The sequence below is a fragment of the Mytilus californianus genome, unplaced genomic scaffold (genome assembly GCF_021869535.1).
Source record: "Mytilus californianus isolate M0D057914Y unplaced genomic scaffold, xbMytCali1.0.p SCAF_10, whole genome shotgun sequence".
Taxonomy (NCBI): Eukaryota; Metazoa; Mollusca; class Bivalvia; order Mytilida; family Mytilidae; genus Mytilus; species Mytilus californianus.
The window spans coordinates 13,244,234-13,261,754 of NW_026262582.1; the positions used below are offsets into that span (position 1 = coordinate 13,244,234).

General features: G+C 31.9%; 1 protein-coding gene across 1 annotated transcript in view; it reads left to right on the forward strand.

Annotated features, from left to right (window-relative positions):
- The first annotated feature begins 7,670 nt into the window (after positions 1-7,670).
- The window catches only part of LOC127718685 (uncharacterized), a 150,820-nt gene continuing 140,969 nt past the window's right edge, over positions 7,671-17,521 (forward strand). Inside the window, exons 1-2 of the mRNA XM_052224740.1 lie at positions 7,671-7,776; positions 16,407-16,471. Coding sequence (XP_052080700.1) covers positions 16,420-16,471 — 52 coding nt within the window. The 5' untranslated portion in view covers positions 7,671-7,776; positions 16,407-16,419. The remainder of the gene's footprint in view (positions 7,777-16,406; positions 16,472-17,521) is intronic.

A 17,521-nucleotide genomic window follows, 5' to 3' on the forward strand; every position in this document is an offset into this window, starting at 1 on the left:
ACACATACAACGAATTCACAACATGAATATATGGAGTGCCTGGACATTATTTTTGACATAATACAGAAGTATGAAAATACACACAAAATAGTGCTAGCAGGAGATCTGAATGGTACATTACAATCTTCCAGAGCAAACAAGCATGATAAAATACTAAGAAAATTTATTGGCGATGTAAACTTGACTACTGGTGTTGAAATAGAAAATACCCATACCTTTTTTCATCATGCTGGAAGTTCATCCTCACAAATAGATTATATACTTGTACAAGACAAAAAGATAGTTGCAGAGTATAAAATTGAGGAAAAATCAAGTGCAAATACATCTGCACATTCAATTGTAAAGATGGAAATAGCCTACCAGATGACAAATATATGAAACTCAAGTAACAAAAACAACAAAGCAAAACTCAAAATGCTTTGGGAGCACATAGACAAAGAGAGCTACAACAACCTTATACAGCAGGATATCAATTCAATTGAAGAGGAAAAAGTTGTCAATGTTCAATTTAAATTATTAATGGAAACACTAACTAAGACAGGAAAAAAAACAGTCCCAACTAAACTGTTACACACCAAAGAGCCAAAATGGAAAACCTCGCAAGAAGTTCTTACAATTTTGAAACCATGTAGGGAAATATATAAGAAATGGCAAGACATATGGAAACCAAAAGAACACCACCTAGCAATTGAATTAAAAAATGAGAAAAAGAAACTGAGAAGTAAGCAAAGAACAGAACATGCAATAGATAGACAAACATTTTACCAACAAATAATGGATAATCCGAATACTCAGCTATTTTACAGACTTACAAATAGAGGCAAAAGCAACAGTCGAACTACAACCAACTGTCTGAAAATAGATGGAGAGTATATCTTTTGTCATGAAGATCAAAGAAAAAGATTTGCACAATATTAGGAAGATCTCAGTGTCCCAAAAGAAGAAATATATGACAATTCCTATCTTAATCTATGCAAAATTCGACAAAGCTATGTACAAGAGGCTTTAGAAGAGTACGAAGACAATCCTGAACTCTTTACAGACACGGACATAGAGAAAGCAATAGATTGCCTCAACACCAAAAAATGTCCGGATGAATTTGGACTTACAGCTGAGCATCTTAAATATGTTAACAGTACTATAGCACCAGCAATGAAGGCAATTTTTAACAACATTCTAATATACAGAAAGGTACCAATATTTTGCAAGTCTGGTAAACTTACACTAGTACTAAAGAAAGAAAAAGACCCAACAGAGACGAGTAACTATAGAGGCATAACAGTAACACCAATAACTGGGAAAACCTTTAAAACTCATTTGTAATCAAACTGATGATAGAACCAAAAACAGACCTCCAATTTGGATTCACCAAAGGTTTATCGCCAATCATGGCAAGCTTAATCATTTCAGAAGCTAGATATGAGAAAACAAAAGGGGAATGACAATTTCTATATAAACATTCTAGATGTAAAATCAGCATTTGATGTAGTCCAACACACTATACTGATGGATAAAATGCTTAATCAAGAAATCCATTCAATATATTGGAAAATACTAACAGACCTATATATTGACTTGACTACAAAAGTTAAAGGGCTTGATTGCATAAGTAATTCTTTCCAAATTAAAAAAGGTGTAAGACAGGGAGGAATTCTATCAACCCATCTATACAAAATCTTTGTCCAAGATCTTCTGGTAGAATTGGAACACAATTCAATAGGATACCAGTTAGGAAATATATACGTAGGATCACCAACTTGCGCCGACGATATAGCCTTTATATTGAATGACAAGCATGAACTACAACTAATGCTAAATGTGCTTGGTAGATATGCAAACGAACACCACTACAGTATACATCCAACAAAAACCCAAATCATAGATTGTTCCAAAACAAAAAGTGATGACAACTGGAAACTAGATGGAAATGATGTAACAATAGCTAAATCAGGTGTACACCTTGGACTAACAAGAGCTGAAAACAACGAAAGTCACATAAATGTACAAGAGAGAATAAAATTAGCAAGAAGAACTAAATACACCCTCATGGGATCAGGCTGCCATGGTTCAAACGGTCTAGACCCACCAACCTCATATCAAATTTACAAAACCTACGTCATTCCAAGGTTAATGTATGGACTAGAGGTGCTACCTCTAACAAGATCTGATATCGAACAGTTGGGAAAATTTCATAGAAAAAATCCTCGCCAGTTACAATCTCTTCGAGAAAAAAACGGCTAATTCGGCAGTGTTACTACTGTTAGGAGCTCTACCAATAGAAGCAGAAATTCATAAAAGAGCTGTGTCTCTCCTACTTGTACTACTAACATGCGAAAATGAAAAAATAGCTTACGGAAAGACAATTAACAACAAATTTTGATAACAAAAGTAGCTTCTTTTCAAGAGTTATGGATATATTAGATTTGTATCAACTTCCAACCATTACACAACTTCAAGGCAATGTTCCAAAGAAAGAACAATGGAAAAGAACCACCAAGCTGAAAGTAGACAAATTTTGGAAGGACAAGACCTTAACAGAATCTGAAAGAAAATCTAGCTTAAATAATATGAATATGGAACACTTCGAGATCAATAAACATCATAAAGTCTGAAAAGTAAAGCATTTGCCTCGTTTTGAACTTAAAAAAGCAATAATCAAGACTAGAATGATAACTGGAACATACATACTTCAGGCAGACCAACATAAATTCACTCACTATACAGTAGAACCAATATGCCGATTATGTTAAACTGACAATGAAGACATAAATCATTTCCTGACAACCTGTTCCATACTTAGTACTACGAGAGAAAAATATTTCCTTGATATAAGAAAAGAGATATCTGATAAAATCAAACCAGCAAAATGGAACTGCACCTTCATGAACAAAACTGCGATAGTACAATTGCTAAAAGACTGTTCAAAATATAAGGAGCTGTTTGATAACTGTGAAATATTCATGGAAAATATTGAAAACAAAACCAGAAATATGTTATTCCAAATGCATATAGAAAGATTGAAAATTATGGACAACAAATAGCAAGATACATATTGCATATACGTATATAAATATACATATATCTTTAAGTGGAGGAAATGACAAACAAATGAGAATAATGATTATCATAAGTGACATATATATACCAACACAGAGTCTGTCATTTAATAATTGTCAGAAATTTAAATAATTAATAAGCATTCCTATCTTTTAACTCCCTGATACATTTATGATAGGGTCCATATCATGTATATAACCCTTTTAAATTTATTGATGGTGACAAAACAAGTATAAAGATATCGACACATATAATTATGCTAAAACAATATTTTTGAATGAATGTTTATCTTTTCTATTATAGAGATGACTACATTAAAAAAAGGTGTACAGAGAATAATATTATCAAGTGTACCATACCGCAGGTCAAACCTCTGATATGTGAGATCATTCTTTTCTATTACACATTCAAATCAAACAAATCGTCATTTAATTTACTACATACTATAATATACCCTGCATTGAAAAAAGAACACCGTGGAACAAAATATAAACTGCCATGTACTTGCAACTTATACGAGACACATCAATGGATGTAGTAGCACAAATCATTGCAGCAAACGGTAACAAGATATTACCCTGCAAAAACAATATATTTATTTACGTCATACTTCTTCTTTATTTTAATCGTGGATATATGATATGACAGTATTATTCAAAATTTGATTCCAGATTAAAAAAATTAAAAACAGTGGCGGGTTCTTTTTTTTTTAAGGTCTGCCTCAAATTAAAATTTCAACAAATCATATTTACAATTTTCATACCATTTCATTTATTTTATAGCTACTACTTTCCTTTTCAGTCAAGCTCACCTATCATACTATTAGAAGTAAATATATCAACTATTTAGAAAGATAGTAGACAGAACGCATGGCAAATCCAAACATACAGAATAAGGTTGTCAATTTAATTATCAAAAACGGAAAAAAATGTTGTTATATGAATTTGAGATCATCATTGTTCTTCTGGACAATGCTATACCATTTATTTGCAGTTAGTTACCCTCCGCTTCATCGAATATTTCACGATCACCATTACCAGTAGATTGACAAATACGATGCGTTTGCGTTTCCTTTCGCGATCTTAGTTCTTTAGTGACCAATATAGTCGTCACATTTTTTTTTTATTTAACCGATTGTATCCTATTTCCGATTCTAATATTGTTTGTAAGTGCGAATTAACATGACCGGTGATACATTCATAGCAGGTAGCGCCAACCCTATCGATATACCCGGCCTGCTCATATCTGGTTCGTAAGATTCCCTCAGTTTGCACTTGTTACCATAGCTTGTCTATTCCTTATTGATTAACGTGATTTGAATTTCGATAAAATACTGTCGCCTTAATTCAAGGTAGATGTTGTCATCAGATCTCGTTATGAAACCAGGTTGATGGCAAGTGCTTCACATGATGCAACCTTTTTTGTGGTATGATCTTTTTCTTATTTGACTGCATCTTTGATGTTAATATAGATCTAACATTTATTTCCAACGTGTTCACTGTTAAAAAGAAAGAACAGTAACAAAAATACCAAGGGAAATTGAAAGGGCAAGTCTCTTATCAATTGGCAAAATCAAAAGTTAAAACACATCAACCGAATGAAAAACAACTGTCATATTGCTGACTTAGTACAGACAATTCCTTATCTAGATAATGGTGGATAAAACCTGATCTAATAACTAGACAAACCTCCAACTTGTATGACAGTCTCATACAAAAGGCATAGATTGACACTATTTCTTGAAATCTTTATAGACTGAACCTGATTACAGAACTATGAAACGGAAGGACTGAAGTAGTCCCGATAACATTGTATAAAGGAAAGAATTTCATATGTGACTTGTTATTCATTCGTGCAGATATATACTGGTCTAAACATTGATCCTTAATCTTATTCGATTAACAACCACTTTCAAATATAGGAATCATTGCAAATACATACAGGATTTTATTTTTTGTACTCTGTCAGAATATACATGCTCGATCAGGTCCATGTCATTTTTACTACCCCATATTCATAAGTAAAATTGACTTATCATTAAACGTAAATCCGGTTTTTACGGACATAACAAATCTTTAATGTATCCCCTGGAACAGAATTATTTGTCAATTTCATTTTTGGTTCTTTGTACAATGTTTTATGTTATGATGTTGCTCAGTCTTTTTCAGTTGTGTTTTGTATGCTTTTTCTTTAAGTTTTTTGTTTTTTGTTTTTTGTTTTTGTATTTTTCGTTTTTAACCTTGGTGTTGTCAGTTTATTTTCGACAAATGAGTTTAAATGTCCCTTTGGTATATTTCTTTTATGAATTTTAAAATATGTTTTGTATAATATGTAATGTATTGTAAAGGGAACAATACAACTATTTGAAAGCCCTATCTATCTTTTTAGCTGATATGTGACAACATGATTGTTTATCTAACACATACACAAGACGGATAGGCTGCATAACTACGAATGATTCATAAACTCGCGAGGGAATCAATCAAAATGAAAAAGCTCTTTGAGTCACAGTAATAGTGATACGTCACACATATATTAAATCTGAAAAAATATCTTATTCACATGGCCATACTGAATGAGCATAAATGCATTTTTGCTTGCAAATGAGTGTAGAAAAAAGTTGATGAGGAAACGATTTTTAACAAATATGTATTTGACTAAAATATACTGTACTAGATGCGCATTTCGACAATAAATGTCTCTTCAGTGATGTTTGAGAAAAAAAATTGTAAATGCGAATAATGGCACAACTTGGTCTGGCGTAAAAGTTATAAATAAAAAAATCATAAAATTAAAAAAGATAAATTTAAACTGAATAAGAATGGGATACATTTTTGTATATAACATTTGCAGTATTTCTTTAAAACGAGGAAGACAGACAAACATGACTGAGGAAACGTTATAACTATCAACTATAATATAACATTAAGTGTTTCGCCAACAATATTGTCAGGTATTGCGTGTCAAACATTGCAACATCACCAAAAAATGAAATATATGTTCATAAAAATAAACTATTTTCCATAGAAATTAAATATGTGCTCCAAAAACAAATTTTAAACACATTCATAAAATTTAAAATATGTACATAAAATGAAATATAAATGCGTAAAAGATAAATATATATTCAAAACAAAAATATTGGATTACAGAAAATAAATATATGTTCATAAAACCAAATAATTGTCCATAGACATTAGATTAGTATTCACAAAAACAAAATATGAACAGAATAAATCAAAATATGTTTTCATGAAATAAAATATATGTTCATGAAAACAATGCAAATCTTGGTTATATAAAATAAAATACGTTCACCGATTTGCATCATGGGATGCCTTGTTTTATGTATAATTTTTTACGTGAATTTCTTCCGTTATGTGAAGTCCCCTCAAGAGAAGCCAGGGTACAGTGTGATTCGTGTACACTCCCTATCAGGATTAATAAAGAATTGTCACTACTCATATTCAACAAACCACCACGTACAGTCCCCAACCCAATACCAAGGTAGTGTTAGAACACCGGAAAGTCTGTTATTAAGGTGGTGGAAAACGAAGTAATCAGGGCGCCCCGCCGGTCTCCTCGGCGGAAACAGAATACCCGAAAAGACATCTGCAGATTGATCTCTTAGTATCAGAAATGTGTGTGAAAGGGTTCTGAAAACAAATTAAGCTACACAGTATCTGTCAATTGCGGACACAAAGTCATCATAGATGCTCGGATTTAGGTTTTTTACGCCAGACTACAGAAGACTCATTAGTGACGCTCGAATCAAAAAAGTGAAAAAGGCCAAATAAAGTACGAAGTTAAAGAGCATTGATGACAAACAGATTTTGCCAAATACATTTCAGCTAAGGTACTCCACACCTTGAGAAATTACCTGCTTTTTCTTCCAAACCATTTTGAATTATGAACCATTTTTTGGTTGAGTGTTTTCCCAACCATACGAGTTCATTTCCGTTGTTTCGGTTTATTATATTGATGCTGCTTAAACGTCAGTTGTTGTTGACTATTTTCAGTAATGTTGTTTTGATATGTATTTAATTTTTGTGAGTCCTGGCATTGATGTTTATGCAATTTTCACTCCTTTGTCGACTTCCGTGTAACTCGATGTTATGTTCAATGTAATTGATGAACTTTTATCTATGTGATCTTTTTTCTGTAGGTCTATCTTTTCATGTGCTATGATTTTGGAGGTTTCATTTTAACTGTAGCTGTCAATCCGTGAACGTTTCTTATTATTTTGTTTGAGAAATAACTATGTTTCTAATTGATTGATTGCCAATTACACGAAAAATTTCAAAACTCAAGCGGTTCGTCTTAAGGAATATTGATAGTTTTTATTTCAAACGTTTGTTGGGAATGTTAAAACTCATTATATATAACTAATCGGTTCACGCACTGTTTACCAAAAACAATCTCCTAATTGTAAAATGTAAAAGGGTAAACAAAAAACAAACATTTTCCTTAAATCTTATTACAATCAAAATCCTTGTTTTCTAATTGTTAAAATGTCATGAAAGATGAATAACATGTTCTTGATTTAAATCATATTTTTTAAAGAAAAACAACCAGACATCTGAATCGTGTTTATAATTCGAATGTGTCTTTAGAAAACAAAGATGACATGTATAAGCCTATATGGTCTTTGACATGAAAACGTATAAATAAAGACGTCGAGAACAACATGTTCTAATGTAAAAGCTGAATCGTACGTACGTAAGTAACACATTATTTCTGTCAAAATTGCAGGCGAATAATATGATAATACTATCAATTAATTTTTGTGTTAATAGTTAGAAGCATGAGAAATGATTATTGATTGTTTTCGCCATTTCCATTAATTTCCCTGTGATTTTCTTTGTGATAATGTTAGATCTTAAGCTACACAGCTGATACATGTATATCTCGAATAGTGAGTGAGTATGTAATGACGTCATTTGTAAACCATCACTAGCGTTGCTAAGGTTTTTGGAGTTTCAGATATTTTTGTCTCGAGTAACCGCAAGAATGGCTACAAGAATTGCGACGATAACGAGATGCATCACGACCGATTGCAGATGTTGATTATGCCAGCAATAGATAGTGACTAAGACCTAGTCACTTGCCCGAGAAAGCTAATTTCAATTCCACTGATATAATTAGACACAAGTCAAAAGCAGTGTTTAACAATTTGATAGTTCCAGAAAGAAATACATAAAAATTTACAAACGCAGTCGACTGCCTGACTCTCACTGAATTAAAAACTTGATGAAACATAGTAGCAAGATTTCAGTCTGAAACGGTCATTTTGGTCTGATCTAGCCTTAATCGACTGAATTTACCGCGAGAGAAAAACGTCAAGGCTTTTTGAGACTTTCAGACGCCGTTCCTATCGATACTCCAATTAGGTAATTCAGTCTGTTAAGGCATATCAAGATAAACAAGACGGAGTGTTCTAGCGAGCGATTAAGATCTGTTTAGATGGTTTCAGACGAAATCAGACCAAACCTAAAAATTAACTTTCAAATTTGTCAGACCGTGATTAGATCCGTTCAGTATGCTAGTATGATACTACGAGTAACGCCCCTTTTGCTTGATGATACTTTTAAAAAAAAAAGAAATATATTCCATATTTAAAAACGTAACATTCTAATGATTAAAGAAGGAAAATCCTATGTTGATTATTTATTTCTGTTGTTGTTTGATGAGGAATTAATTAATAACTTATTCGTCTATAAATATTGCTTGTTTCATTTTTCTTATTAATGTTAGTTTATTAATTTATTAATTTATTAATTGTACATCGGCGAATTAAAGTTTACTATTATTTGCTGAAACCTGTATTTCATGATAAAGAATTTATACATGTATATTTTCTAAGGGTTATAAAAATTACCGTATGACAACAGATTTGCAATAAACGGAAATTGCATGTATTGCATGGAGAAATCGGTTTTCAATGCAGTCGTTACTTACAAAACATGTATGTTATACACTTAACCCTAAAATGTTGTTAACCTGGCAGGTAAAAAATGTAGTCGTTATCCCAAATAAAATGAGTATGGTACTTCATTATCGTTTTTGCAAAAACGTAACTGGAAATTTTAAACTTGACAATATAAAAATAAGGAGATTTATGATTGCCAATGAGAGAACTATCCGCCTTATTGCAAGTAAGGTGGACGTTATGAAAATTTCTGGATCCACCACTGAAGTTTCTATTTACTTAGCTGGTATTCTACAATATATTTCTAAACAATTATTTATTTCAAAGTGACACAGTGGCGCATATAAACGCCACAAAGTCCGCCTTAGTGCATTAAGCTTCTGAAACTGCACTTTGCCCGTGATGAGACAGTATTAAAAATTATGAATAAAATACCATCGGATAGAGCTTTTCATTTAAACAATATATTCTAATTCATTTTTCAGTACCATAGTAGTTTTAGTGCAAGGATTTATATAGTAAGATAAAACAATAACCCACGAGATTCCAATTCTTCTTACTATACAAATCCTAGGAGTAATTTTAATGTTCTGGTGTTATATCATTGGCACGTGCTTGTATTCCACCAGGTCAACAGGTAATAAAATCAATGATCCATAACGCATGAACGAAGATTGACAATTACATGACCATTTTACAATTACACCTATCATAATATCATAGCTCAGTATGTGTAGTTTAAGGTTCAAACAATATAATATTATTGTTTCTTTCTACACACTACAAATGACAAATCTATACCTGAATTTATTGCAAAACCGCAATTTTTAGTAGTCATTAAAAAGATTGGAAGATAGCTGTTTAAAGTAAATCCCAAAATTCCGAAGGAAGCAGTTTATTTTTATATCTTGTCTTTCGGAAACACATTATTTCTTTTAATGTATAGTTTTTCGGTACAATATTTAAATGTAAAAAAAACTGTACAGTTCGAAAGTTTGTTTAATATACCTTCAACAGCAATTTGCTGAAATAAATTTAAGTTTCCATAAAATGTGTTAAACACTATTTATTTATTTTATTTATTTTATTTATTTTATTTATTTTATTTATTTTATTTATTTTATTTATTTTATTTATTTTATTTTATTTATTTATTCATTTAATAACTTATTTATTTATTTATTTATTGTCCGGATGCACTTCATCTTCGTTAGCCAAGGATACAAAATGAAAAGCTGAATGTATTGACAAAACTCAGTAAAGTCAAGGATTTGTATAGTAATTTCCTACTATACAAATCCTTGGTAAAGTCAACAGCATTGGCGTGAAAGATTTGTGATAGATTTATTAAAGGCATTAAGTACTTATTAAATTTGACTGTCTATAAACGATATGAAATTTTACGACTATGTAAATCAATGCTTGTTCTGGAAAGCCTAGACCTATGTCTTTATGTAATTAAAACTTGATAAAATCGTTCTAATAATGACAAAAGGTGAATGTAGACGTGTCAATTCAACAGTGAATGATTATTAAATGACTGTAATAAACAAAATTTTGATTTTTTAAACGTGTTGATCGATTCCGTTCCTAGACAAACACCATTGATGTGAACAATTAATTAGTTAATAATATCTTGGATCTGCACGAAAGTATTACTTTATGTAGATATAGATCCACAAACCACATACATCCAATAGAGATTCAATAGTATATTAAAGTCTCGCCATATACATAACAATATATTATATACAGTAGAGACAGAGAGGTGGAATACTGTTAATATAATTGATCGAAAATGTCATCATTGTAATATTGGTAGCATTTGAGACGAATTTCATTATCTGATAGAATGTCCATTTTTAATGACAGTGCTATTTGGCTCGTGTTAATAAACTAAAGTTTAGAACATTGATGAGCAAATTTAACGACTAGTCAGAGCTAAAAGATTATGCAAGTTCATAAAGTGTGTAAATAAACATGTGGGTTCTCCTAGCTTAAATGTATGTTATTAAGAAACTGGCACTATTATACTATTAGTTAGTGTAATAGTCCTAGTTAGAAACCCCTGTATTGTCAGGGGTGGATCCAGAACATTGATGTCTGGGTGGAGGCACCATGAAACCAAAATTAAATATTCATTTAGAGATGTATATATTCGAGTGTGGGTGGTAATGGTTGGGGTGTCAGATCATCGTTTCTATAGTTCTATATCTTTTAATGTTTTACCATTTCATTCTATATCTTTATTCTTCTGCCAATTGGTCTCTTTTATATTCGTCCTTAACATGCAGGAATTATTTGCCATTGGACGTTATACAACCAACGATCAATCAATCTATTCTTTATATTTCATCACCCCTTTATTCTGTTATCTATATGTTTTGTCCCATTATTCTCTTTTTTGTTAACCCCATTCATATTCTCATCAATGTTGACCAATCCATGGTAATTGAAACAGGAAAATATACCGTCATATATTACTGTATGCTTGGACTGACTAATAGATACATGTATTAATAAATTAGTCCAAGATTATGTTATAAAATATGTCTTCTAAAAGTACAATAGCATTTTATTAAGGATTATAATTTAGACAATTCCAATCCAATCATTTTTTGTGGGAAAGGGTCGGCGGGGGGGGGGGGTGCTGGGGGCGGGGGGCGGGGGGGTGGATTTATGAACAAACAATTAAAATGCATGTTTATAACTGACAACAGAAAATGAAAAAGCTTCAGAACAAAATTATAACCAAATGAAAAATTAAGCCTATGACAATTATGCTTTCTTGCACTAAGTTGATTGAAAATCTGTTCAGAAATGAAACCACAATATTTGTTAAGTTCTATAAAGATGAAACGTATAATAAGAAATCACAACATGCACAAATGACAATCAGTGGCGGAACCCCTCTTTTTTTTAGATTCTCCGCCTCGGGCAATCAATGCTTTTTAATGGAGACATATGGTTGCAACCACCCCCCCCCCTTTTTAGAAATGGCTGGACCCATTCCTGACAACCTGACAATACTTACATCATAACATGCACTGGCCGTATATCCACCTAACAGCCTAACGTATGGTTTTCTTTCAAATTCCAAAACTTGCACTGGATTTTTAATAATTGTTAAAATTTCAGCTTCCTTTAACAAGTGAATAAAATAAGGAGATGAAAGTTGTATGATTGCCACAGTATAAAGGATATATATGTAAGCGCCTCTTCAACCACAAACCTTGCAGTTAACTTATTATGCTATAAAAAGACTGGCATCGATAAAACTACAATGACTACAAAATAAATGGTTATATATATATATATATATATCGTACCGGGTTTGTCCTTTTTCATTTCCAATGCAAATAACAAGACGTCGATCGGCGTCAGCGACAAGAATGGCGTGCTCAATAGTTATTCGAAACCCCGCGGGTGCTACCACATCAGCAATCGCGTAAAATATCTTCGAATGAATCATGTGCTCTATTTTAATTTTGAACTTTAGTTTTTTTTTTTTCTATAGATGTAATGTAACTATGAAACCTAAATATTAAAAGATTAAAACTTTGTTTAGATTAAAAGTTGTTGAAGAACTTGAAAACTGTTTTTTCAAGTGCCAATCATTTTTTAAATACTATCCGTGTTATGGTCTCCTTACAGACAAACAATTTAATTAATAAATAATCAGCAAGCTCGACCAAGCAAACAAGCAAACAAATTGAAAAGTTATATCTAAATAGCTACCTGTATCAACGCCCGTATATTAAAACACACGAACACTCACAACGGTGAAATACATTTTCAAATATGTTTAAATTGTATATATTTTCTGGGACTTTTATACTATGAATTGGTATAATAGTCCCAGATATATTCACTTTACTTTATCGTATCACATATCACTTTGAACAAGAACCAGTAAAACTTATTTAAAAAAAAAATGTTTAATAATTACGTAGAAAAAAAAATTGAAGGATAAAAGGATATTTAATGAAATACATTTAAAAAAACATCACTTAGAGATAAAAGAACGTCATCTCTAAGTTTTCGATTTTATTTTTTAAAGGGGAGCAATCCCTGATATACACTGGGTAAGTTTCATCCGTTTTGTATCCCAATTATTAAAATCTGAACACGACTGAACACGGTCTAACAACATCTTTACGTAATTTTGTATCCATGGTCTGATTTCGTCTGAAACCGTCTCAACAAATCTTAATCGCTCGCTAGAAAACTCAGTCTTGTTTATCCTGACATGCTCTAACGGACTGAATTACCTGATGGGACTATCGATCTGTCTGAAAAAGTCTTGACGTTTTTCTCTCGCGATAAATTCAGTCGATTCAGACTTGATCAGACCAATATGACCGTTTCAGACTGAAATTTAGCTACTAGTGATACTTTAATCAAGAAGTCTGCTTGATTACATTTCATAATTGAAACGGGATATCAGAATGACCATTAAACACACATACAATTAGTACTCAAAGGATTAAACAAAAAGGTAATGCATAGATCACGAATTTAAGACATGCTTGTAAAAGATATTTTTTTACATAATATATGAAAAATTAATTGACAAATGGAATGCCTTCATCATAATATTAAAGGTTTTAACAGGATTCCTATCTAGTTTGAAAATTTGAAAATGAATATAAATACAATTAAAAGTCAATTGTTCATGAGCAATTGAAAGGTCTTTCCTTTTTCCTGTTTTGTTAAATTGACACTATTTGAGACTGATTTTTGGTACTATAAAGCACAAAAATTGTTTTATTAGTGTGTATGGTTGATAGGATAGCTACTTCTTTTACCATATTTAGAAAACAACCCTAGGTCATTATAAATAGAACTTAGTTTATAGTTATTAGAGTGTTCACTTATGATTTAGGTCTAAGGGTACATAACCACGACTTTTTAGTTCCACTGTCAGATCACATATCGATTTAAATAACCTGGACTTACAGTACATCAGTATTTATTGATATATTTGTAGTCCAACCTGAGATATTAGTTTATAGTAGAACATTAATAGATAACATTGATAGATCATCCTAAATACGAGTCCATATTATACAGTGATATAAGACTGATTGCACAACATTTATAAAAAATATTATACAAAACAGTAAAAAAGTTGCCTGTTAGACATTACAAAGTACAGTTTATAAAAGCAGCTTTTGGGAAAAGATTACATATTAGAATTATTTACAATATTTGTGAAGGTTTTCTCTCCAGAAAGTGTTACAGGGTTACAACTTTAGGTTTTGGGGCCTTAGGTCCATAACGGCTGGTCCAATAATTTTGGATCAATATAACAAATGTAGATCTCTATAAGACACACATTTTCTCCATTACATTTAATCAGCCATCTTTTACAGTTATCGAGTAATTTCGATAACAAGCTAAGGTCAAAATCTAGGTCATGACCTTGACCTTTGAACTTGATCTCAATTTCAAGGTCATGTATCAAGGACCTCAAATCAAAAGGTTCCAGGCCTTTACGACTTACGGTTTATGAGATTTAGCAACACACCACTAACGTCAAATATTTAAGGGGAGATAACTCATATTACAAGTCAACAGATAACTTCGATTTAAATGTAACAAAGTTGCGCCATGTCCCCAGGAACAATTTAAAAAAAAAATTATCGATATCTCATACGGTTTCGGAGGAATAAAGGCAGCAGTAGTATACCGCTGTTCGAAACTCATAAATCGATAGGGATGAAAACAAATCCGGGTTACAAACTAAAACTGAGGGAAACGCATCAAATATAAGAGGAGAACAACGACACAACAAAAACACAACATTAAAATGTAACACACACAGAAACGAACTATAATATAACAATGGCCATTTTCCTGACTTGGTACAGGACATTTTAATAAAAAAAATTGTGGGTTGAACCTGGTTTTGTGGCATGCCAAACCTCCCGCTTTTATGGCAACGTCAAACACAACACCAAAACGACAACATCACATGACAGGACCACAATACAAATAAATGGGAGAACATACAGGACAAAGAAACACACGAATAATAGCTAACAAAAAGTACTAGGCTTAAAATTCAATACGCCAGACGTGCCTCTCGTCCACACAAGACCAACTAGTGACGCTCAGATGAAAAAAGTTTGAAAGCCAAAACAAGTACAAAGCTGACGAGCACCGAGGACCAAAACTTCCAAAAAGTTGCGCCTTACACGGCCAGGGTTTTCTGCCTGGGACAAGAACATCCTTATTATTTAGGACAATTTATAATCTTGCAAACAGTAAATTTGATAAAATGACTATATAATAGATATACATGATATAATAGATATACATGATAAAAAAAGTGGGGACTAACTACAGAATAAAAACGGATACATTACATAAAACAACTTAATCCAACACATAAAAATACACAGCCAAGTTAGCCAAAGCCTCAACGCACAAAGTGACGTCACATTTGAAATTCTAAAAAAACACACAAAGTGACGTCACATTTGAATTTGTAAAAATATTTCCCAAAAATACGATAGGATTAGGATTGATTCAAGATAAGATTTGTAATACTGCCATTACATTTATTAATAACAATGACAAGCGATAAAAAGGTTTTCGGTGTAGGGGGATAACCGCTATTATAAAGGAAATGTTATTTCGTGGTGCTCTAACCACAAGATAGCTTTTGATCAACCGATACATGATACCTAATATCATTTCAACATGTATCGTACTTTTTTTGGGAAATGTCGTTAAAGTTTGGCGGAGAAAGAATAATAATAATACTAATTAAAAACCAATTGTTTTCTAGGTCTTTCCACCACAAATAGACATATCTAGAGAGAAAATATACCATTTTGATGTAAAATGTCAATTCTTGGATCAGATAATAACTTACTCTATACTGATTCCGAAAATACATGGTTTTTATATACTTTTGCTAAAAATAAGGGAAATAAGTAGGTATTTCCTATTATATAGTTAACATATTTGTGATGTCTAAGTGTTAGATGGAAACCAATTACCAATCCGCTATTGCGTGATGTCACGATCATTTGATTTGTTTGAACAGCAAACCTTTCTTCACGGCGCGGGTCACATAAACTGGATCTGCTTACCTTTCTAGAAAACTTGAGATCACCCCCGGTTTTTGGTGATGTTCTTGTTGCTCAGTCTTTAGTTTTCTATTTTGTGTTTTGTATTGTGTTCTTTTTCATCGGATAAACAGTGGTTATACAGAGCTAACACCATAAGTTAAATATAATTCGCCTTAAATTTAGCCCAATAATGTTGCCTGCAAAGTTTTGTTACTAAATTTTTTTTCTTCCCTCGGCGGGATTCAAACCAGTAATATATATTATTGAAAGTTTTGAAACGAAAAATCAATAATAATTTATTAATTGATCATGATTTAGTGTGTTATTTTTTTTTCCAGAATTAAAGGAATCATGGCAAAGACGTTAGCAAGTATCTTGCTTCTTTTCGTATGTTTCGGGGCAGGTTTGTTATTTGTTCTGCTCCATTATCAATTTCAATATGAAATAGATAAACTGAAATGTGAAAGTATATCAAGTGATAACAGAAGACATTTAAACGAACATAGTCATCATTGTTCTACTTGTTTACACAATTTTTCGGAATGTTTTGGGTTGCCATGCTTTTCGGAATGTTTCGGGTTTCCATGCTTTTCAACTTCGTATTTGATTCCTCCTTCAAAAACGGTTTTAAAAATTCGAGCGCCATCAAGGAGACTTATGTACACGAAACGCGTGACGACGTTCAAAATAATTAGTCTGTTTTTTTCTATGTGTTTTATGATGCCATTACTAGTGGACGTTTTGTTGCGATGTTATCACTGGCCCAGTCGTCTACACTTTTATATTGACATGACAAAAGTTCATTTTCTATAAATTTACTTTTAATCAGATGTTTATTTTTTTTTTCCAAGAATAAGGTTATTTTAAGCCAAAACAACATAAGACGTTGTGACACAACTGTTCGAATCGTTTTTTTTTAATGTCCTTTAACTTTGTATTTGATTTTGCCGTCAACTCTTTTTATTCGAGCGCCACTAGTGAGCCGTACATACCCGAACCGTGGTCTAGCGTTTCGTTTAGTTTTAACTTCCGATAAATGGTTGTACAATAAAAAGTCAAAAATCAAATCATATAAGGTCTTAAAGTTTTGAATTGATATAGAAGACACAATCTAATTTTTGAAATAGAAAAACATGTTTTTTAAAACAAACAAACAAAAAAAAGATATGTTTCATATAACTGCTAACGAGTTTCTAAACTTCTTACTTGTCCTTATATTCTACGGGTCATAAAAGTAGTCCTAACACCTTCTAATGTTTAGTCTTAATCAGTGTAAAGAAAAAAAAAACAAAGAGACAAATTTGCAATCAAAATCGGTTCAAAAATAGCCCTACAACAGTTTTTTTTTCAAGCATATTTGATTAGTTTAGAAAAGTAACAAATTTCTAGTTCTGTTTAGTTGTTATGGATTGCATTAGCTATTGTTATAACCGATAAAGTACCTCACACGATT